We start from the raw sequence: 23568 nt of genomic DNA on the forward strand, positions 1-23568 counted from the left end.
TTGCTATGACCTTTACGACACCTTCAAGGCGATCGTGCCAAGTTAGCTGAAATGCCCTCAGAACCGGCTATATAAGTAGTCAAGGAATGAAAAGATTCTGCTGGCGCACTTGCCAAAGATTTCTTCCGCATGGAACAAGGCAAAACTCACAGGGTCCCTTATGCATTCGTCTAAGGCGACTCGAAAGCAAAAGTAATCTGGACTGGCTGTTCTATCATCATCACCACCACCATCATCATCAGTCTTTGAGAGGTCACGTGAGTAGCTGCGCCCACTGTTGATGCTCAGGCTGGTGATGATGATAATGATGACGACGAATTATGGCTGAAACCTTTGTAGTAATGGGTATCTATCTATCTATCTATCTATCTATCTATCTATCTATCTATCTATCTATCTATCTATCTATCTATCTATCTATCTATCTATCTATCTATCTATCTATCTATCTATCTATCTATCTATCTATCTATCTATCTATCTATCTATCTATCTATCTATCTATCTATCTATCTATCTATCTATCCGCCATACTGGGCTGTAGTTCTGCCGTTCTTTTGTATTTAACAACTAAACAACAGTGCTACGTTAGACGCATACGCATGAAAACGGTTGGGTGGGTGCATTCAACGTTTCATGACCTTATTCATGTCGCAATGTAAAAAAAAAAAAAAACTTCGTTTAACAGTCCAAGGTTGCGGCGCCCACGTGTCTTGTGTGTCTATACAACGCGACGAGGCACTCGTACAAGGCGACGAGCTACGAAATTTCAATGGAAGATATGCGCATGCGCTGAAACTTTCATGACATCTCTAACACGTTAAGGACAACGTTATAAGGAGATCAGGAACATGCTGATCAGAATAACAAAAAACACACACACACAAAAGTACACGTCGTTCTCTTGCGGCTAATAAAAAAAAAACGACCAAACTCACCATGCACAAAACACAAAAAGCCCCCACGGCTAATGAAATAAAACAGCCAAATTCACCAAGGAGAAAACACGAAGAGCCACCACGGTCACACGAAGCCGGCGCCTGCTTTAAAAGTATTCAGCACCCCGCGAAGCTGATTAGGAGTGCTACGCAAGCAAGAGGAGGCTAGAGTACTGCATCTCGAAAGTTCGAGCGTACTATGGGTAAGGTCGAAGCTTGAGGAAACATAAAGAAGTCCGCACTTTCACGATCAACCACGCCGCAGTGTTTTGTTCAGCTTCCGTGCTGCAGATGGCACTGTAAGTACAGAGGGCTCCACTTAAAGCAGGCATGGGTGGGTACGATGGTGGTCAAAGTCTGGCCGGGTATCTTTTCTCGAGTCACTGATCCAAGTGAGAGTGCTTCGTCTGTCCCTGGCTCCCGACGTTGCCACCGTGTTCAATGTTCTCATGTTCCTTGGGATTCGTGGTCCGGATGAAGGCCAGCCACTCGGGAAAGGAGACGAGACCATCGTTGTTGGCGTCCACGGCCATCAGGTTGTCCACCATCGCTGAAGCGCCGCCGGAAAGCCAAGAAAATATTGTTTTAGTGCCGGGGACCCCTAGCCGTTGGGCCCGCGCGTTCTTGCGTCCTAATGTAAATCTCCCCGTTTTCTTCTGTTCGACAGCCGCACCCAAAAAGAACGCAAAGGAACGCAAGAGCTTGCGTACGCGAGCCGCCCTGGGGCACCGCCACTAAACCTCTCTAATAGAGAGTTTTAGTGCCAGGCACCCCAGGCCGCTTGCGTACGCTCGTTCTTGCATTCCTTTGTACTCTCAGCCGCGCTCATGCAGAATACAAAAAATGCAGGGGCTTACGTACGCAAGCCGCCTTGGGGCCCCGGCACTGCAACTCTCTAATACAGAGTTTTAGTGATGAGGCCCCAAAGAGGCTCGCGTACGTAAGCCCCTGCATCCTTTGTATTCTCCATGAGTGCGGATGGGCGTGCAAAGGAACGCAAGAGCGTGCGTACGCAAGCCGCTTAGGGTCCCCGGCTCTAAAACTCTCGAGTAAGTCATGCAGCTATATAGTTATCCTGCCGTAAGATACTGCAATCATCACGGAAGCATATTTAGACGATGAACAGGAAGTCTGTGGACTTTTTCTGCAGTCTTATGGAGGCAGCAGAAAGCAACTTTATGTGTTTCAAGGAGCACATCCAAAGTCAGCCCCAGCCAACCTGAGGTTCAGCGTTGGCTCGAACATTAAGCAACCCAAATAAAAAAGTGAAACTCAAACAAAAAAGGAGGTAATAGTTCAAGTTAGGAGTCGTAGAGGATACATGTGATATGGGAACATAAGTTTAGTAAAGAGAAGGGTCAATTAACTATCAGGATAATGAATGAAAATTAATGAGTTCAATGAAAAACCTGTAGTGTAGTAGGTACAAACCATCAAGATGGCACATGCCCACACGTCTTTTTTAAGCGGAATTCGCGGAATGTTTACATAAAGGGCAAATGCCTATATAGGTTCTCGCTTCTTTTTTTAAACATTTGTTTATATACGGGTTATATACCAAATAAGAACTAGGGAAACAGGTAAAGGTGCTGAGTACAATTCGCAAAAGCAGGTTTGTCTAGAGACTTTTCTTATTTAGTCTGTTCACCTTGTGCAGACAAGAGGCTAAGCACAAGCAACTATAAGTCTATGCGATGTCTACACCAGCTTAAATACCATGGAAGAAAAGGTATTCTATTTGAGTCCACTTGGTGGATTGGTCCTTCCTGCGACTGTTGAATAGAGCTTGATTTACGTTTCAGCAGACAGCGCAATAAGAACAGAGCGGACGGAGAAGTTGACAGGTCATTATGTCCACTTCTCTGTCCACTCTGCTTTTATTGCGTTGTCAGTTGAAACTAAAACCATGCTACGCCAACAATCATGATTGTTCACCGCTCTCGATACGCTTTGAGAACCGGGCGGCGACAATTCGCGCCTGTCCGTCGGTTCTCGAACACTGTCCAATCAACGCGCCCTTAGAAATGACCGTCGTCTAAACAGAATGAGCACGTTCTCCATTTGGAGGGTCAGCTTTACCGCAGCCCCCCCCCCCCTCCGTTGCTCGATCCGAAAGAGAACAAGGTCCGCAATGGATGCAATAATGAAATTGAGCGATCACGTGCTTTTCACAACGGCCTGCCATTGGTTCCCGGTTTTCCGAAGATAACGATGGAAAGTAAGCAGCTCTTGGAATGCAACATCGAGGTTCCTCGGCCGCCCTTATCGACAAAAAACTTGCGTGGATCCTGCACATTAAACAATGACGTCACAGGCCCTACCCAATGAAAGTATAGGGTAAAATTGGCGCTCCCTTTTAGATGACTAGGAGGGGGGGGGGTTTCCTCCTGCCCCTCTCCCACCCCCCTTCCTAACGCCTGTGCAATCACATACTGGATTACTACAGAATTGTCCAGCTGGTGTCTCAAACACGTGACTCCGAGGCATCCTGCAGCCTGCTTCTGCGTCAGCCTGTGTTCGCTAGCTTGCTGAAGCCTGGGCGTATACCAGTAAAGCCGACAGTTTTAACATTCCCGTATACTGCAGCTCTTCAAAAAAAAAAAAAAAATATCTACGTTTTCTGAGTTTCTACTGAAATGCATGTCAAAACAAACTCGTACACTGTACACAGCAGCTGGCACCGCATTATTCCAAAAACGCGTTGCGATGCGGGAAGATTATTATTATTATTATTATTATTATTATTATTATTATTATTATTATTATTATTATTATTATTATTATTATTATTATTATTATTATTATTATTATTATTATTATTATTATTATTATTGTTGTTGTTGTTGTTGTTGTTGTTGTTGTTGTTGTTGCTGCTGCTGCTGCTGCTGCTGCTGCACGCATGCGACTGCCCCTGTATATCTGTTAAAAAAATAAACAAAAAACACGGAAGCACGTAAAATTCGCACTATAACCTTAAAGCGTGCTTCATTGCACCATTCATAGTTTCAACAGGAAAGTACGCTCACCAAACTGCTGCAATGCGACAAATTTGTTCTACACGCCGGAAGCTGTGTATTTTTACACGTACCGAAACGTGACTGACTAATCGACATATACGAAAAATAAACTAACCCGGATGAAAGCGCCGAGAAAACGAGGGGAAAGAATTGAAAACAAGTGACCAGAGTCCACCCTGTCTGTGTTCTTTGTGTCGTTTATTATGTATGTGGTTACATTTCCTTGCCATACTAGACATGTACTGGAACCACGCCAGAGCGGGGTACGGTATTGTCACCGAGCCCTAGTAAGGACGTTTATTATTCCGCACGACACGTCTGACCACTTAGCTAACTAGTCTACCGGATATTGGTGTGACATTTCCGCTGGCGGAGACTTACGTACGTGTTTTCACCTCTACAACCTTTGCGCGTGGGTACGGGAGGGCCATGATCGTGCCATGCCCAGCTAACGTCACTTACCGACCAGTTTCGCTTCAGTTGACGTCTCGTTGTTGTGCTCGAGAAGGTGGTCGAACGCCTGCATCAGCTCCAGCCCATCCAGCTGGTTGTTGTCATCGTAGTCGTGCATCCTGCAAAACACAGATGGCGCCACCGTCGCAACCGCACGCTTGTCGCTATGCCAGCAGAGCGGGAGATTCAACCTGACCTCGCGCAGGACCGAGGGGGCAGTCGGGCGCGGCTCTAGGAAGGGGGCACGCCCCGCCCCTTCCCTAATTTTTCGCCTGCCCCCCTTTGCCACCCCCCCTCCTCCTGCTACCCTCTCGCGCAAACAAAGTACGCGTAAGTTCCCTCCCTACCCCCTGAAAGAGCTCACTGGTCGTACGTACACACACACACACACACTCACACACACTCACACGTACACACACAAACACACAGCTCACACACGTGCTCAGAGATGTTCAGAGAATGCCCCTTAGTGTCTGGATGCTGACAAGTGCAGCTTGTCATAAAAATAAATTTATGCGAATTTTTGACCTCCACACATACCTACCCTATCACCTTTTTCGAACAATGCACAAGCCGTCTCTTTCTAACCTCTGTACACATCGCATAATGATACCGTGCATAGCTGTAGGTTCTCGTGCCTTCTTGAATCTCTACGATTTGCCCTGCCTTCTTGCACCTGAACGGAATCGTACAATGTACTAAAATATGTTTCACTGCGCTCTTTTTTGCGTGCATACAGCCGCGGAAAGTGTAACGCCTTACCCGTCCGTTAAACTGCTCTCACCGGAATGAATACAGCATTTGCAACAATTGATCTTCTATTATTCTTAGGATTCACTGATTCGAAAACTATGACCAGGAACCAGTTAAACTGATAAGCAAAGCTAATGTTCAACTTGCGAGAGCCATCAGTTCTAAATTTATTAGCCTGTTGGTGCTGAGCCGATATAAATGTGCCCCATAGATCACCAGGTTTTGCAAAGGGCCACGTTTTGCGACTTGGTTCCCTATTATATAACCGCTGGAGCGTGCCATCGCAAACGTGGTTAACACATGTGAGGTGACACAAAAAGAAAAGTTTCAGAGAAAAAAAAATAGTGGCTTTGAACTACGATGCTCGAAGAACCACTCTTGTAAGCTCTCCGCAGTGCATTAAATTTCAGGTTTGGTTTATTTCGCCACATCTGTGTATCAGTAAACAACAATAGCGGGGGGGGGGGGGGGTGATCACGCTCATGTTATAAGTTTAGGTGTTAAAATCAACTATCTGGAAATACACTACCTGTACGTATGCCTTCGTAAACGCTCCCGTATTTCGCAGTCGTCGTCGAGTCGCGAGCCGATACCGGAAAACGCAGCTCTTGCGGTCCTTTCAATGGTGCGTCCGTTGCGTAAAATATGTAAATAATACTACAGCGTATTTGAATGACAAACCTCATGAAGTAAAACGTTGTTTCTTCGGTGTCCAGATTCCCCTCCCTCGCAAAGAGCAGGACACGTGACAGGTCTCTCTTGATATGCCTGGACAGAAAACGAGTGCGGAGAAAACACTGACGAGGTTTAGCCTTTCATGAAGGCATGTTAGCAATTCCTTATCGCTCTAGGACTCTTACTAACCGTAGGTACTGCGCGAATATTCAACGTTTCGAATACGAATCGAATACTTCTTGCTACGCGATTCGTATTAGACTCGGCAAATTGTCATTAGAAATTAGAGAATGTTCGTTCAGTGCGAATATTTGTACATGGATATTCGACACGAACATTAGAATAATTTTCCCACAGGAGAATCGGGTTTCTTGCCCACGGGCAGAAGTCCCCGATTGAGATCGCACGTGGCGTGCTATTTCTAAAAAAAAAAAAACATTGCTGGTACTACTAAATAAGAAAATTTACTTTTAGGCGGTCCCATGAGCGTCGTATCTGTTTAGGTAGAACCATTTACAAGCTGACCAGTGTCACCACGTTTGCATACATTTGAAACAATTAGATGTTCTGAAGGAACACCGCAATCTCCTTCAAGGAACACGAAAATCCAGGTGCGTTTAGTGACATGCCGTTTTCTTGTTTCAATGATGCTGTATTTGAGCTTAGTGAAAATGAAAGCCGTTGATCCTCCTCCGCAAGCTCCTTATTGACTGGAGGTCTATCTACGAACGGCATTACACGCGTACGTCAGGAAACCAACACCCTGCTTTATTACTAATGCCAAATTTATCCCACGCACACTACATATGCACATTGTTTAGAGATTACAAAATATTCCATAGCTGGACGCGGTTGTTCTCTAATGCAATGAATTATTTCATTCGCTTCTTCAGTTTCACTATTCGATCACCACAGATTATTAGTCGACTTAATTTAGTATGGCAGTCTTAGTATGGCAGCGTCTGAAATCGCTTCAGTCCTGTCCACAAGGCGCAGTATTGATTCGCAAATGGTGTCAGTCAATCTACAGCTTTGAGAAACACGGTTCCTGCATTAGCGCAGATATTTACCAGGCAGCGCCAAACAAGCCAAATGTAGGGTGTGCATTAGGTGCATTAGAAGTACAGGCAAACAGCCTCCTATGGTCTATTACGGTAGGCCACGGAGTGTATTAGGGTTTTCTTTTTTTCGATTGTCGCCATCACGTTTGCAAAGCGTAATAACGAAAATGTCAAGTCTGGAATGCACGAGAAACGTTGGACTTAAAGGTCGCCGCATTAGTGCGCGCCACTTTCATCTCCATTTAATGCCACGGTGCCAGTGGCGTGAAAGCAAAAACGTTTGTTCACAGCTAACTAAGCAGCTTCCTTTCTCGATGTTACCGCGATTAGTTTTCAGCGTAAGTATATTAAATAAATACTGTTCTGAGCCACCTATAACCGCCCCACTAACGAACCTTTCCATGCCTTGAGTGGCTAGTGCTATATAAACAAGCTGAGAGTCTGTAAACAAGAACAGACCGTATGACGCCGCTTGCACGCCGACGCGGGGCCCAAAGTAAACACTTTGTTTTTCCTGGTCTAGGTATACCTCCATCTGGTGGTCGGATGAGTCTACACGTTAGGTAGTGTTGCTGTTTGACGGTACAAATCGTAATGACCAGTAAAAAAAAAAGAGAACGCGAATAGAAGCAAACTCAGGATACGCGATCATTCAGCTGCACCATACAAATTAAGAAAAGAGAAAGTACGTGTTACTCTTTTCGAGGAGTCCTGACTTTCCACGTATATGACTCTCTTTAAAGAGGCACGTTACCTCTCTTTTGGGAGTCATACACGTGGCAAGTCAAGACTCACAAAGAAAGTCAAAGGACTTTTTTTTTTTTTTACAGTGTAGAAGTGTCATCGTCTATGCCAATGTATGGTATACGCATATGTTTAATATTCGCGCTTGCAGCTCCGCACATTCTTATGTCATTTCAAAATTTCGAAGTAGTATGGTAATGCTTCGTCAAAGCACTTGAAAGGCGCGAGCTCACAAAGTTGCGAAGCCGGAGAAATCAGGAGAGCGAAATTTAGGCAATTTCCTGCGTACTATACCCCAATTCCCTACTTACTCAGTCACCATACCACGGCACGCAAGTCCACGCCCTGAGGTGACTGTCTGATTTCCAGTCGGATCTCGCAGGCTATGCTTTTTTTTTTTTCTATCTGCACGTGCCGGAAGCAATCCTGGAAGCCGGAAACATGTTATAGGGGACATGTTATTGACATCGCCTCCTCCAGCTCCCCTAGACGTTAGCACTATTATGATTTCTTTGTAGAGAACACTATGCCCTCATCATGGCCTCCGAAATCTGGCATCGGGCGCTGTGATATGCAGCAGCCTGCGCCGCCCGACCTCGGGAGGCACCGTATTTGCTGTATAGTTGTAGTTCCCCCATCGATGCCCACCTGGAAAGAAACGGGTGTTGCAGCTGAAGAATATTCGCGTGAATGCCGTACGCGTGATTGCCTTGAATCGATGTTAAATGAGTCATTTACTGCAGCTTGTGTCCTATAGCACCAGAGCCGACATCTTTCTAAATAGCCCGAACAAACCCAAGTCCTCGTGGCAAGGCTCAGGACATCACGAGTCAGTGGGAGACTGCTCTGCGCAGCTCGCAACCGGTGCTACAACAGCTTCGGACAGTGGGCTGGGCCAGAGGTGTCGCCGATGCACAAAAGTGTCCGGCCATCTATGGAGCGGCCCGAGGGCCCATCGTCGTCCTGCTTTTTGCTCCCCCTCCTACACCCTCACATGATTCTCTCATGAATCAATAAAATTGTTTACCTGCCTACCTACTGTATCCTTTTCCTTTGTTTGAACTCGCTATGAGTGATGTACGTCGAACCTTTTCGATCCTGGTCCCCTCTACACTCTTAACCGCGTAACCTTTAGTAGAGGCATACATTTTTAAGATTCGTATCTGTCTAATTTAAAGGTTATGCATTACCTTTTAATATGGTAACTTCTACCATATAGGTCACGGTATTTTTATAAGTCACAGAGAAACCTTTAAAGCAAAATGTAACTAGCAACCTCTAAAATTGTAACTTTTATTAGAGGTATAGCGTGTTTGTGTCCGTATAGGTATTTGAAAAACTTCTAAACTGAAAGGTTATACAGTAAACCTTCAAATGTAACTTTTATGACAAATACAGCAGACCACTGCATGGAATTAACCTTATACAACCTCTGCATGCCTCGTGCAAAACTCTTCCATTAGAGAAAGAGCATCACACGGCACATGCAGAAGTTGTGGGTTCATATTCCTTCCATTCAGCAAACTGCATTTTCCTTTCATTCACCTGGAAAATAAAAGAGCCCTGAAAGAAAGACAGGCGTATCGGCTTACCATGCTTTTTAGCTTAGTGGTACACCAGTTTTCTAATCAATAAATGTTTATAAAGCCTGCATGTGCATGGTAATTTCTGTGAGAAATATGTGAAATTGTTTGGCATACACAAAGCCGAACAGTTCATGCAGGAGCATAGGCTCTCAGACATTCGTCCGGATGCAAAGCAAATTAAACGAATTAGTCAGAGACATAAAAAGCATGAAGCACTTTATTTAAAATGAAAAAATATACAGTAATTCAGCTATACGTAACTGAAAAGTTTTTCTTGGAAAAATATTTATATGAGAACTTCCAAACATCTGCCCATATAATCTTTGGCAATAAAGTTTGACCAACCAATTGCATATATAGTGATCAGACTTTTTTTTTTCTTCAAAAGTGCCAAGAAACACTTCAATAGGTTTGAAATAAGCCCACGTGGGATAGGTTCTTGAGGTCTTAAAAGTTTTCGGACCATATTCAGGGTCTGCGAAAAAGCAGACGGGTACATGAGGTTTTTCAGATAGTATATGAGAAAGCATATGACGACGGCACGCTCAATGTTCAGTTCCTTCAGGTGAATTATTTCTTCCTTGCTGCCTCCATACACCCAAGCTTGGTCCTTGTATACGTATACATGTGGTGCAGCATTTTTTTATTTCTGTCGGTAGAGCAGCCTGTAATTCGAATCACCAAAGACCCAAAAAAGAGTGTTATATGCTAAATGCAGCCATTTGCTAGACATTCAGCATTAGTCCAAGTCTATTTTTCGCACGTCATTTGACACATGAGCACTTATCAGTGCGTCTTTCACGCTTTTCGAATACAGTTAGGCAGAGAAAAAAGAAAATAACTTACCTCAGTGATCAGCGAGTGCTCTGACGAACCTTGCAAGTGCTTCGAGAGCTCTAAATATGAAGTCTCCCTTCCTTCCTTCTCTGAGAAAACTTGTGCCGCCTTTTTTAGCCGTTGTTCCGCTTCATCCACAGTGAACCCAAAGCGCAGTTTGAGCTCAGCACAAAGCTATCGCAGAAGCAACAAAACAAGAAAAACACTTATTTTCCCTTCACGTGCCTCAAAAAAGTGAATTTGAAATAAGTCATTCGTCTAGACCTATGTTATATTAAACCTTGAGAGTAAAGAAAAATCAATCGGGCCTTGAATACAACGCCACAAGATTAATTTTCCTGTGTGAGTTTACAACTCTACTGTGTGCCACTGCTCAGAAACAGATGCTTTACGATGTTTTAAATCAACGCTGATATAAAGTATAAACTTACAGTTTCTTCCACCAAAAAATAATTTGGCAAGGGGTCTACATGGTGTTGGCAGCGGTCTTGGTATGTGGCTCTCAAGAGGCACAAAACCCTTTCGTAGTTGATTGTGGCCCCTTTTAAGCTGTTCGAAGCCAATAACTAGAATACACAAAAATACAAATATGGCAAAACAATTAAAGCCCCCATTGACATGGAAGGATAAAGAACATAAACGCCCTTTGGGAGCATTTCGTCTCGTATGAAAATTGAATAAAAATTGCAGCCTACCTGCAACTCTGCCAATGCCACCTCTTTTGTTAGTTCTGGACTGTATTCCTCCAAGAGAGCAGGATTACTTCTTTTCTGTCGGTGCCGCTGCATTTTTCTTTGCAGAGAAAGCCTCCGTATGAAGACACTCTGTGGAAAACAGTAGAAGGGAATGAGCATGAAAACATAAAAATATGGTGGAGCCTATTCAGGATAGAGTAATCTGCACAAAGGGAAATAAAGCTCGGTACATCGCACTCAGAGTTGAAAAATTTCGTCAGAGACTGCACCATTCATAGATCTCATTATGTTAAACTGCTATATCTATCAGTTTCAGCAAGGCCATTAATCTCACGAATTAATAATTTTAACTGAAGCATTGCTTTGCGATTTTAACCCATTTTATACCACATCCTCTTACCTGACGACTCTATCTAATTTCCTGTTATCTCTTTATTTATATGCCTCCTTAATTGACTTGCACGGGTGTACAAATGCTGACGTCCTTGCCTCGGCAATGCAAATGTAAGGGAGAGGGGTGACGCATATATATTTACAACATAAACTTTATTAGCAAGATATATCCATAACGACAGTTACAAATCAATTGCGAGAAGTGCAATGGCATCATTACTCTGGATCACATGCTTTGGCAGTGTCCTGTGGCTTTCACAGACTGTGACAAGGAAAGAGACTGGTGGCAAAGAGTCCTTCACAGTGGAGCTCTTTCAGATCAAGTTCAGGCCGTCCAGAAGGCCCACGATGTGGCGGTAAGGTTAAACCTTACTGCCCCAACGTGGGAGCCGCCTGCGTCAACTTAGGGTTGATCTTCAGGACCCGAATAAAGTTCATCATACCATACCAGAGGGGATTATAGCAGCACCCTGAGAGCCTTGGTTGAAAAGAGTTTTCAATTCGGTGCTCATGTGAACGCGGTTTTGAGAGCTGACGTAACCAGCTATGTTTACATGAAAAGCACTTTGGGTCCCGCCTCACTCAATGCTCTTTTAAACCGAAACTTCACTGGGCACCAGAACAGTCTTCCAATATTAACCATCACACGCTCAAGTAACGAGCTTTCCGGTCGTGATAAATGGGCCGTTAGCAACAGAAAACACAAGGTGCAAAATTCTTTTTTTTTTCAGTGCCTTTTTAATAATAAATACGCAGGGGTTCACTGCTCACGCCAACCAGTATATGAGCCTGGATGACGGTACAAGTGGAGCACACGGTCAATCAAATCACATCAAAGTTGAACATGAAGAAGAAGATGCTTTTAATGAGAACAAGGAGGAGAGGTCGGCCTGGAAAGCGGGTTTCTAGCCTGCTACTCCTCACGGGGGTAAGGCTCCGCAAATGCGGACGAGCCCGTTTTAATTCGTGAAAAGGACACGAAGCACCTCATCGATATCTCTCTTCTCGCACCACTCAGCATTGATTCATGAGCAGATTAGATGCAATGACGCTCCGCAGGTGCGTAGCCACGCGTAGCCGTGTTCCCGAGGCGAGGTAGCCGCCCATTTTTTAAACCTGAACGTGCGAGGCCGACTTCCCAGTCGATAAGCGCCGTTTAACGGAGCACAGCAGTGAAATGAACGAGAATACGCGCATGCGCATGATGGACAGTCCTGTGCAGCTGTCTTCTGCTAGGCTGTTCCGAGAACTGAACGTCGGGACGCCGGGAACCAGCGCTTATCGACTCGGTGGTCGACGCTCGCGTGTTCAGGTTAAAAAAATGGGCGGCTATACATACAAAAACCGCAGCGCAGATTACGAGCCCATGACCGGCCTCATGCCCATATGCCATCTGGCATACGTGTGTTCATATAACACCGGCAACAAGGAGCTCACATATGCACGCAGGTTCTTCTATACCATATATATGCTTCGGTGCACCGCATTGGAAGCGATTATTTCGCTTTGCAGCCGTAGACTCGGTTGTTAGATGAAGGAACGCACTGGTAAACGCTTATCTACTCATTTCAGCATCGTTCTCTGACTGCGCTCGCGGTAACATGAGAACAAGGTGGTCGTGGAGAGCGCGAGGGGCCACACAAGTGCGCCACCGAGAGAATACAGATCCGCCTTTTCATTCGCGTGCGCCTGAGTGAGGTTTGAATAAGTCCTGGGGCGGACAACGCTTTTAGCGCAAACACTACACCGCAAAACGCCGCATCAGCCAGAACATGACACGTAACACTCCTTACCTAACAACGTTGCGAAAAGATGTTAAGCTCACACGTGCAGTCAAAGCAAGTATTACGTGCTCGCGTGATAAGTCCGTCAATTGCAAGTGAGCACTAATTTTAACAAAAGTAATGCCACAAAATTTATATCTTAATACTAATTACCTAACTCTTGTATACGAGAGGCGACAACATTTGTCAGGGCATACAAAAGGGAAAACGCACAACGGCTGCAAAACAAAACTTTGCTTACCGAGATCAGCAATCCTGTTGTGGGCGCCGGGACTGTGGTCACAATAGTCGCATCGAATGCGAACCTCGGCATCGTCGACGGCGCACACCACCATATATTGCTTGCAATCGCATTGGAGCTCATTGCACCGGCCACGTAACACGCCACAAATGTCTTTGTGCTTGACGGGCATTTTAAAATCATACCGAGCACGCCGCCACACGCCTACAACGAGCGCGTCACGTGCGTCACGTTCAGGTTGTGGGATGAGACTATGGTGTAACATAGTTGCTGTATATGGGCTCCCTGAGAGACTCATGGTGTCGCGAGAGGGCGCTGAGCGCAAGAGAGTGCTGTAATCGCGAAGCAGACAGCTTCGTGACAGCCTCTGTAGCAGTTTATTTCCGTGAGACTTCATATCGCGCATTTCGTTGTGATTGCAGGAGACGAGATACAGAAGCAGGTACCATACTTTTTTTCTCCTTACCGCGAACGTTGCGGTAGAACACCTCAGAATGACACGGCTCTCCAAGTGCTTCATCGCTCTAAACAACCACCTCGCCCACATTGCCGCGCGCGGTGGACGGCGCACTTGCCAGTATTCTAGTACACGCAAGCACCAAACCATCTCAGGGCTGCTTGCGCGCGATTGGAGCAATAGAATTTCCTTTCCCGATCGCCCTCGCCGAATCTGTAACCCTTGCCCCTTGAATGTAAACGCCTAAACGTATACGGCGAAGACTCTGTAAGCTCTAAAGGTCACCGTTAAAGGTATACACGAGCCATATACCTTTAAATTTAGATTGTAACCTCTGTGAATCAGCAAGTAAACCTTTAAAACTTGGGAAGACAAAAAACACAAAAACGTCGACCCATGTAACCTATAGAATAAAGGATAAATTTTGGTAAAGGTCTACATAGAGGATACGCGGTTAAGAGTGTATATGTAATACCCGAAGAAGCCTTTAAAGGAGTGCTGACACGGATTTTAGAAATTTGCGTATTATTGCTTTAAATAAGAACACTGGTGTCGGGAACCCTAAAAAGGGTATCGTGGTGCCTCGGAACGCATAGACCATATTTTTAATACCACCGTTTTAGAAAAACGACTTTCGGTATCGATATCGAGGGGGGCGGTTTCACAGTGACGAGCCAACACAGTCTGACGTAGGTCGAAGTCACGTGGGGACAGCAACTGTGACGTTCTAGCACCTGCTCTGACATCTGCTCTCAGTTGCACGTGGTGCACGTAAACAATGATGGGTGAATTGTCGTCTAGCGACAGCAATTGCGGCTGCATGCAGGACGCAGAGTTCGCAAACCCACCGAACTGTGTTGACGCGTCATGATAATGCCCATTGCAGTGGGGATGACTTGCAGATTCTGGGCGACGAGAACCTTAAGATCAAACTAAAATATTTCATACAAATTTTCTGGTTCCGGTGTGTGGAGAGCGTTAACGGTGCGTGCCAAGGAAACGAAAATTTTCCATTTTGCGAAGCCTCAAATCGTGTCAGCACTCCTTTAAGGACACAATAAATTATGACGATGATAACGCGGAGTGCGAACGTACTCCGAGTCTCTGGATATCTGGACGGCGCTGTAGCGGGTACGGAGGTCCTCGATCTCTTCGAAAGTCGGGCCCTCCTGGTCGCTGCGAGCGTCGTCCTCCTCCGGTATCGCCGCGTACCGAGGCCACAAAGCGGCTGCCAGCAGCACCCATGCGGTAAGCCAGCGCTCGCCTAGCATGGCCGGCCTGGGACGCGTCCACAAGGATTCTGAGCTGCAACGAAGAGGCCGAACCACGTGCTCCTCATTTACAGCGTCTTGCACTATACAAGGGAACGAGTAACTCGCATTTGCGCCAAAATAACTTGAACGTATCACAGCGTGGGAGAATAAAAGTGCTTGGTGCAACGTGTGAAGTAGAACAATAGTGGCGAAAATTATTGCCAAGGACTCGCGTCGTACCTCAGCTCTAATCCCAAAATTCTGTGTTTGTTTTCACAGTGAAATGTACTGCATACGATGGGCTCATTGATAAAGGAACATTAGGATGAATATGAGCAGAGTACTTTCTCGCGTCCATTCTGAAATATAGATTTTTCTTTCTTTTCGACTAATATATAGTTTTGCTGAACAAGAGACACCTAGCATATTTCAAATAAAAATAACCGAAGAAGCAAACGTTCGAAGAGGAGTTTTAGGTTACCTTTTTTTTTAATGTAAGCGGAAGAAGTAATGGCATTAGATAGACTAATATTAGATAGACTAAGAGTAGCGGGAGGAGTAAGGCTGGGTACATACTTAAGTCCTTAACGAGCAACGCAGTTAACCAGGAATAATTGCTATCGCTCATTTAATCCGGCCTTAGCGAAACACACCTGCTTCCCGCCGCTCTCCAGAAGTTGCGCAGCACATGGCCTCGAGTTAGCCGATATCTGGATAACTATGACTGCGCAAATTAGCGCACGCGCCCTTGAAGTTTTGTGAATCCCAGCATAGGTTGCTTAGCCCTCTCAGGGACCACTCCTACCTCCGTGTATTTCTTAACCTGACCAAGACAGTTCTTAAGTTTGCAATTCGAGCATTACACAACCACGTGAATTTAGGGGCTCTCGGACAACTGTCCCTATCATTAGCAAATGTATAGTTTTGTAAGTTTAGCACACCAATGAACCGGGGGCGGCACCAGGATTTCATTACTGAGAGTCGGGGTGGTAGGAAAGGGGGGGGCGGGGGGTGCCCTTGTGTGGGGGGGAGGGGGTAGGCAAACGGGGGAGAGGCGAGAATGGAAGCCAGGAGGAAAAAAAAGACCGTCCATCTCAGACTCGGGCTCATAGAAAACTCGCAGAGGTTCCAAATAAACCCGGTGCGCCTAATTATTGCGTCTCTTGTATCCTGCAAGTGGTGTTCTGTATGTTTCTTACTTGTGTCCTGTTCTTTTCGGGCAGTTTACTAAGGTCTAAATGCTTTAAAAATTTTAACTCTCTCTCTTTATAGCAATCAACTGTCGAGGCTATCCGCTTCAATTTTGTCTATCCCCTTTACGTCCTCTTCAACGGCCAGCCAAAAGAATGCCCTTTCATGAACAAACGTAAAGGGCGCAGGCACGTGCACAAGAGAATGAGACGACACAAACGGCCTTTGTGTTGTCTGGTTGTCTTCTCTTCTGTCCGTCGTGTCTACGTGCATTACGCTTATTGATGATGAATCCCCGCCACCTAGTTCAACTTTCTGTCGTTCTAAGAGTGTCCCTTACTCTTAATAACTCTTCGTGCATTAAAATTTAAAAATAAAGCGCGCCCAATTTCCATTATCATGTTACTGCTGCAGTGATTAAAAGAGTACCGCTGGATGTGCGAGCTAAGAATTGAACTGTATTGGGATGCGCTGAATGATAACCGGTACTCAGAATGAGAAGCAGGACTCACTGGTCACGTGCGCCCGTCCGCCTGCTTATGTGTTCGTCACTGTACAGATTCCACAACAATCGCTGGTGCCCGCTCACGCATTGAAAAGGCGGAGTTGGCAGTTGTGCGATGCGCGCGCGCTCGATCCATATATAGCTTGCCCATCTTGCTTGCGCGTGTCATGGCTTCTCACGCGGCTTTTCACGGCATTCAAAAAGGCGGCTAGGATGACGTCTGGGTATCGTATTCAATGCCACGAGTTACCTGCTTCGATGCCTATTGAGGCATGCGGTCGGGATGCCGCTGGCGTCTGTGCCAGACGCCATGACGGAACCGATAGAATTACCGTACTATACACCAGAGCACGCCTGTCTCGCACCCAGGCTGCTGGCGAGCCGAGCGGATACTCTCGCACCCAGACGCCGGGCTGACCGGGCTGCCGAGGCGCGTGCGGGCTGCACCAAGTAAACAGGGCAAGCTGCAGTTCTGAGGCTTTAAAGTGCAAAAAGTACCCGTTCACGCCGCTTCAACGTGTAAGAGCTCGTCTGGGCACTACTGCGTCGTCTTTGGATGCCAAAACAAGCAGCGCAACAAGAGGATATTAGCGTTGTCTGCGACGATTACGACGCGCCACGGAAATAGTGCCGGTGTGGTCTTTTCAGCTTCGCCGCGAATGGATAACTGTGATTCAAGCAAAAAAACTAGGAGCCGAGTGAAAATGCGCGAGTAAGTACACTAACTGCGTGTATTCTGCAGTGTGATGCCCACCTATTTATTTTGCGAATCTAATTTGCGTGACACGCAGCTGAGTTGAAGGCAGGCGCGAGCTTTGTGTGGGGGTGCACTTCATACCTTTGAGCGTTTCCTTGGACGAAGTCTAGTGCAAGGTAGTGCTTGCAAGCCTAAGCAATCAGCATGCTTTGCCACTTTCAACGTAATATTAAGCTTTAGTGATTTGATGGCATCCACGCCTTCGAGGTTTCATCTTCAAAAGGTAATAAATGGCACGGTGCTCCTCAACAGCTGGTCAGCATTTCGTGCTTTCATTGCAGTGTTTGATGTCCCCAAATTTATTTGGACACGAGCCATCCAGCTGCACATAATACATATATTGGCACGTAAGTAAACAGAACTCGCGCCAGTGTCCTTTACGTCGCAGGCGTAGCTAACCGGCTTAACTAAGAGTAGCACAGTTTCGCTTGTAAAGCACCATCGTTACAAGAATAAAATCGCGCAGGTAGCTTCCAAAAGGGATCGCTGAACGATACTGCAGGTTATACTCTCTGATAGCACGCTTTTGTGAGCAAGACGCATTATTGTAAGAGCGCTCGTGAAACAAAAATTACGTTCCGCGAAACTACCCGTAAAGCGTACTCTAATTATTACGCGATGCATACTGAAATGATCACATTTCACAAAACTTTGTGCACAACTTGTAATATGGCGCAACAAAACATCGTTTCACTCTTTCGCGAGCTGCACTGCAATTCTGATTCACGCGTACTACAGCGAGAACGTTTTTTTACAAATGTAACAGCGTACGTATCTGACGAGGTTGCTTCCGCAGCCCACTCAGCACGTACTGTATACATTGCGGACTTGCATGAGCAAGATGTTCTTGATGTTCCAATAAAATCAGCGAAAATGTCCAGGCTAGAAAAGACGCGAAACACGCTCTCCGACGGGCTGAGTTTCGGGAGTTTCACGTTTGCTCTGTGTAGCGTCTGCTGGCGTGGCAGCCCGCGCATGTTGTTTCGTCGCGTGTGCGATAGATGGCGCGACGCGCGATGGAAATATGGCGATGCGCATGGAATTCTGTGTGTTCTGGTCTATAGGCACCGAATGACGCAGCTTCTGAACAAGCTATAGTTCTTCGGCGCCATTAAACACGGCGGCTAGTGAAATCTGATGAAAACGTTGAAGAAAATTTGGGATGTAGTAGATGACGCGTTGTGATCGGCAGGAATAGCACGATAATACGGGGTAACAAACACCGACAAAAGAAAAATGTAAGGCGTTGAAGCGAAAAGCATTTCTATTCACGTAGTATAAGCATTTCTCTCTGCGCAGAAGTATGTCGGTGACTCCACAAGGCTTCAGGTCGCACGATATTAGGCACACTTACTCCCCCCCCCCCCCCCCCCCCCCCGCTCCATCAAGTCTTCCAACTGAAATAAATGTATACTGCAGAGCATTTAGCACCGCAGTGGACAGCAGGCAAATGCTCATGTGAGCTTGATTACAACAAACACAAGCCTTTTGCGTCAAACACATATAGAAGTAAAATTCATCTCTGCAACCGGCGTTCTATCCTCCAATAAAACTAGTGCCAGACACGCTATTCTTGATGCTATGCTGAATTTAACCGGCTTTAGAGAAACCGAATGCGCTGGTTTCTCCCAGCTCTTTGTGTACAGACAAAAAAAAGGTATATATGGATTACCTGCAAATACAGATGGTTCCACTGTTAAAGGGAACACTTGCATGAAGTATATGTCTAGGTTTAGATCCCTTGGAAAAGCATCGTGGCTTAGATTTGCATACGACTACTGGTGTTTGACAGTTCTGGCTCCTTTTGACAGACTAGTGCCGTGCACAAGCCAAGTTTCCACGTGGACTTGCACTTAGAGGGCCAGCAATATGAAAGGTGCTCATTTGAGTGTTCCCTTTAACAATGGACCGTACTGTACATCGCTGTCCTCTCGAAAACGCTGTCTATATCGCGACGTGAATTAATAAGGTCATGAAACGTCGATTGCAGCAACCGTTCGTTTATTTGTTAATGATGCAAAACGGCAAGATTAACAGCCCAATATAGCAACACCAATTAACCCATCCGTACAGCAGTCTACATCTGCGCGTGAAACGAGAACGCTGCCGTCTTAAGTTGGCGCCGGTAACGTCGCGACCCATTTTGGCACAACGCGAGGTGCCCGCAAAATGACAGATATATCGAACAAAGACGGGCAACCTGAGACCGTTAGCAACGACGAAGAGGCGGCAGATATTGCACCGGGAAATGCAGATGTGCCTGACTCACCGAGCGTGCCGAGCCGACGACTGGAGGCGAAAAGATCGCTCCGAAGAACATTAGCGACGCCAGCGGGGAGCAGCAGCACGAGCATGTGAGCGGACAGGAAGAAAACGAAGACGGGGAGCCCTGAGATGCTATTCTGTTCTGGACATTGTCAAAAATCGCCATATTGTCAAATTTCGTATTGGCGGCATTTTGAGCCAATCAGAGAAAGTGTAGCGGCCCCCTGGTTAAATCAGAGTTTACAAGATGGCGAATTCGACAACATCGCGCAATTCGACAGTCTACAACTCGACTGATGATGATGAGGACGATAACGATGGTGGCGATGGTGATTAACCCCAAAATTTTGGAAAGGTCGTTTTGTCTTTCCTTTAGATGGTAATACCTACCTTCCACTATGAATATGTATGATGATGTCCTACAACTAACCGAATCCAAATACCGTATTTGCTCACATACTACCAGCACTGACTAATGTCGACTGATATCGGCTAGTGTAAGCTAACCTCGGCCAACGGTGGCTGTTCGCTGTTACCGCAGCAACATTGTATTCACTTAATCTCAATCCAAAAATTAAGTTGTCCGCAAATTTCTCCTTTATTCACACGGGTTACCGCAAGACATATATTTGAGTACGTAAAGCTCATCTTGGTTCCAGAGAGATGAACAAAAGTTGAAAGGCGGATAGGGTTAACCAATGACATATGTGCATTGACCCATCGCAAATGACAAAATGGGGAGGGTAGCGAAACCGACATAAAAAGCATTTTTCGCACATGACAATGACTGCCGGCTTCAACACATTCCCTCTACGTTTGAACACTCATTCATGAAGGACCAGGTATGTGAACAGTGCGCACTTGGCGCCAGGCTACACCTGGATTGGCGTAACCACGATAACGCGTGCCGCGCGGTGCTGTCAGCGACGCCTAACTGTGCCGGCACAAAGCTATGCACATGCGCAGTTTGTTCGCGGCGTCGCTATCTTATTACCACGCGCGGAGCGTCATCAGTGAGCGCCATCGATGAAGGTGCGCTCAAATGACGTGGTGCATGCGACAGTAAATAGTCACTTATCTGAGCCTGACGTACTGGGCATGTACCGAACGTTGTATTGGTGTAGGAAGGCGTCGCTGGTAAAACTGTGCGGCACGTGCTCCCGCGTTCGTGCTAATCGTGCTCACGACTGTACATGTGACATTGAAGTTATCAGGCATAGTTAAGAGGTGAAAAAATGCAATGATACTGCGTATCATTGCATGAGGATGAAATAACGGCACAAAGCTAAACGAACTTAAATTTGCGGTTTCCCTTAGCTTGATAGCTCAATCGAAATATCTTAAATATCCTGCCGCATGGTTCTTGGCTCGTCAACCTTAGTATGTGAGCGCCAGCAAGAAATGGATGATCAACATCATCGTTGATATAATCATCATCGTCGTTATCACCAGACTGAGCCCACTTGGCTGCGCTGCACTGAGGGTTGGGAAGGACAAGATGTAGCGAAAAACAGGTCGTCCAGCGCCGATGCCGTGGGCGTAGTGCAGATTCTGAGTGATGTCGGAAGCTTGTCCTTGCATTCGTTATCCGAATTACGTTGGTCTGCATCCTGTTCACCTGGCGACACTTTGTTGCACATTGTAGGCAAACCAACTGAACGAGCTTACGTGAACGCCTCGTAATTCTAGATGCAGGTTTGACGCAACACCCCGACATCTGTAACCGCGGATCTCTGCATATATATACGATGAGCGTTGGCGCCCGTCCAAGCTCGCTTACCACTTTTCAAGCGCTGACGGTGCGCTATGACGGTGCACTACATGACGTGCTTTGCTTTTTCGGCGCCTCTCTTGCGCAATCGAGCGCGCTGTGAAAAACTGGCAGCACCTGTCGGCAGTGGGTCACCGAGGCCACGCACCGCGTTCACGACACACTTCGGTCAGTTCTGTCAGCAGCGGTGATGACTACGCAAGAAGTTTGATTGAAGGTCTTCCTACAAAAACCAAATTCTTAAAAACAAATGAACAGCGACACCATAACGCACTCAAACGCATGACATTACTGACGTAATAATAATATATTTGGAGGGGTTTAAAGTCCCAAGACCACGATATGCATGATTATGAGGGACGCCGTAGTGGAGGGCTCCGGGCATTTCGACACCTTTGGGTTCCTTAACGTACGCACACCTAAATCTAAGCACATATGGGCCTCGAGCATTTCGCCTCCATCGCAATGTGGCCGCCGCAGTCGGAATTCGATCGCGCAACCTTCGGGTCAGCAGTCGAACATTACAACGACTAGACCACCACGGCGGGTGCAAGACATTACTTTAATATCCCGGATTCATATTTTATAATATATAGCCGTCCTAATATCACTGCGGTTAGGGTCTTACATATCTGCCGCCTTTGGCTGCGTTTCCCATCCCTTGGTATCGATTTCGTGGCTGCTACAGGTCCATTTCTTTCACTGGATGACAAGTATAGGATAGTGGCTAGCCCCGTCTGTTCTCTGACGCATTCTGCCGTCTTCCGATTTCTCTTAATGTTATGCCTGTTATTTCCCGCTCTTTTTTTACTCCTTGTTTAAAGTCCCGGTCAGATTCTCCACAGAAGCCCTTTTAACAGCACAGCTAAAAATAATAAGCGTAAAACGATCCAAGAACCATTCGAACGGGACGGCCTTGTCAACGCTGGCGCAATACCGGGAAATGTCGGCGGGAGCGCCACATCGGAAGTGTGAAGGGGGTCCGCGACGTCGTCGTCACACCACGTGGGTGCTACGACGGCGCGGGAGGAAGTGGCTTCGCAAAAAAAAACACGCTGCAGAGCGAGAAAGACCGTGGAAATGGATCCGTTGACCTTGCACTATATTTATGCGCGTTGGCACTCCTCCCTCCTCCTCCGGCGTCTCTATATCGGTGGCTAGCGGACGCCGCGGTTGTGGCCGCTGACTTCGCAGTCTTGCAGTGTCGTGCTGCACCGAACAGTGATTGCATTGGAGGCGGGGACAAGGGCCGCTACGTCTTCGCACAATCAGCACGGCCCGTATTATTATCGACCGTTTCATCTCGCGATGCATTCGCGCGTCGTTAATATCAGGCGCTTCGCCAGAGTGGGCAGTGGGAATCAATTTGTAGGCGGATACGTCAGGCTTATTAAGAGGGACGCCGCTGGAGTGTCTCTACGGTGGTTAAGTTTGCGAGGAGATATAAGAGGGAGCAACAATTTAATCAGCGTTTGATGTCATGTACTAGGCGGCATTAAAAGCAATAGGCTGCGATCGATACGTCATTCCAAGCCTTGGATGGGTTTCGGGCGTGTGACCGAGTGAGTGAGTGAGTGAGTGAGTGAGTGAGTGAGTGAGTGAGTGAGTGAGTGAGTGAGTGAGTGAGTGAGTGAGTGAGTGAGTGAGTGAGTGAGTGAGTGAGTGAGTGAGTGAGTGTGTGTGTGTGTGTGTGTGTGTGTGTGTGTGTGTGTGTGTGTGTGTGTGTGTGTGTGTGTGTGTGTGTGTGTGTGTGTGTGTGTGTGTGTGTGTGTGTGTGTGTGTGTGTGCGCGTGTGTGTGTGTGTACGTGTGTAGTGTTTCATAATTCAATGCTCTCTCATTCACTTATCACCTTCAACCAGGCCGGCCAATTTACCTTACCTGCTCACCACTTCATCGGCCCGACGACATGTGTCCGCCTTTATCCCCCGTGGGGAAGGGGTAGAAATGGGGAGGACGTGTTATAGAGAGAAATGTCTGTGTTTGCAGATGAAGGATAGCGATCCTGTATACAGTGTCAGTGGAACAGGATGTTTTGTGCATGCGATCGGCATGAGAAGTTGGACCGCCGTAGATCCCTTGCTATATGAGCCCTCCGCGCGACATGCGTAGGTCGCGGGTGTAGTATCAAAATAAAGGGCGTCTCTCCCTTCTCATTTCCTCACATCTTTATTACGTGCAGTTATTGCATGC

At 46.5% G+C, this 23568-nt stretch overlaps 1 protein-coding gene across 1 annotated transcript; it reads right to left on the reverse strand.

The window, feature by feature from the left end:
- Positions 1-884: 884 nt before the first annotated feature.
- LOC119396465 (multiple coagulation factor deficiency protein 2 homolog) lies at positions 885-14936 on the reverse strand. The gene is made up of 4 exons (XM_037663681.2): positions 14730-14936; positions 5843-5929; positions 4418-4527; positions 885-1488 (listed from the first exon to the last, which is right to left on the reverse strand). The coding sequence occupies exons 1-4, from the start codon at positions 14903-14905 to the stop codon at positions 1319-1321; spliced, it is 543 nt and encodes a 180-aa protein (XP_037519609.1). The 5' UTR covers positions 14906-14936; the 3' UTR covers positions 885-1318.
- Positions 14937-23568: the final 8632 nt, after the last annotated feature.

The sequence above is a fragment of the Rhipicephalus sanguineus genome, chromosome 6 (genome assembly GCF_013339695.2).
Source record: "Rhipicephalus sanguineus isolate Rsan-2018 chromosome 6, BIME_Rsan_1.4, whole genome shotgun sequence".
Lineage (NCBI taxonomy): Eukaryota > Metazoa > Arthropoda > Arachnida > Ixodida > Ixodidae > Rhipicephalus > Rhipicephalus sanguineus.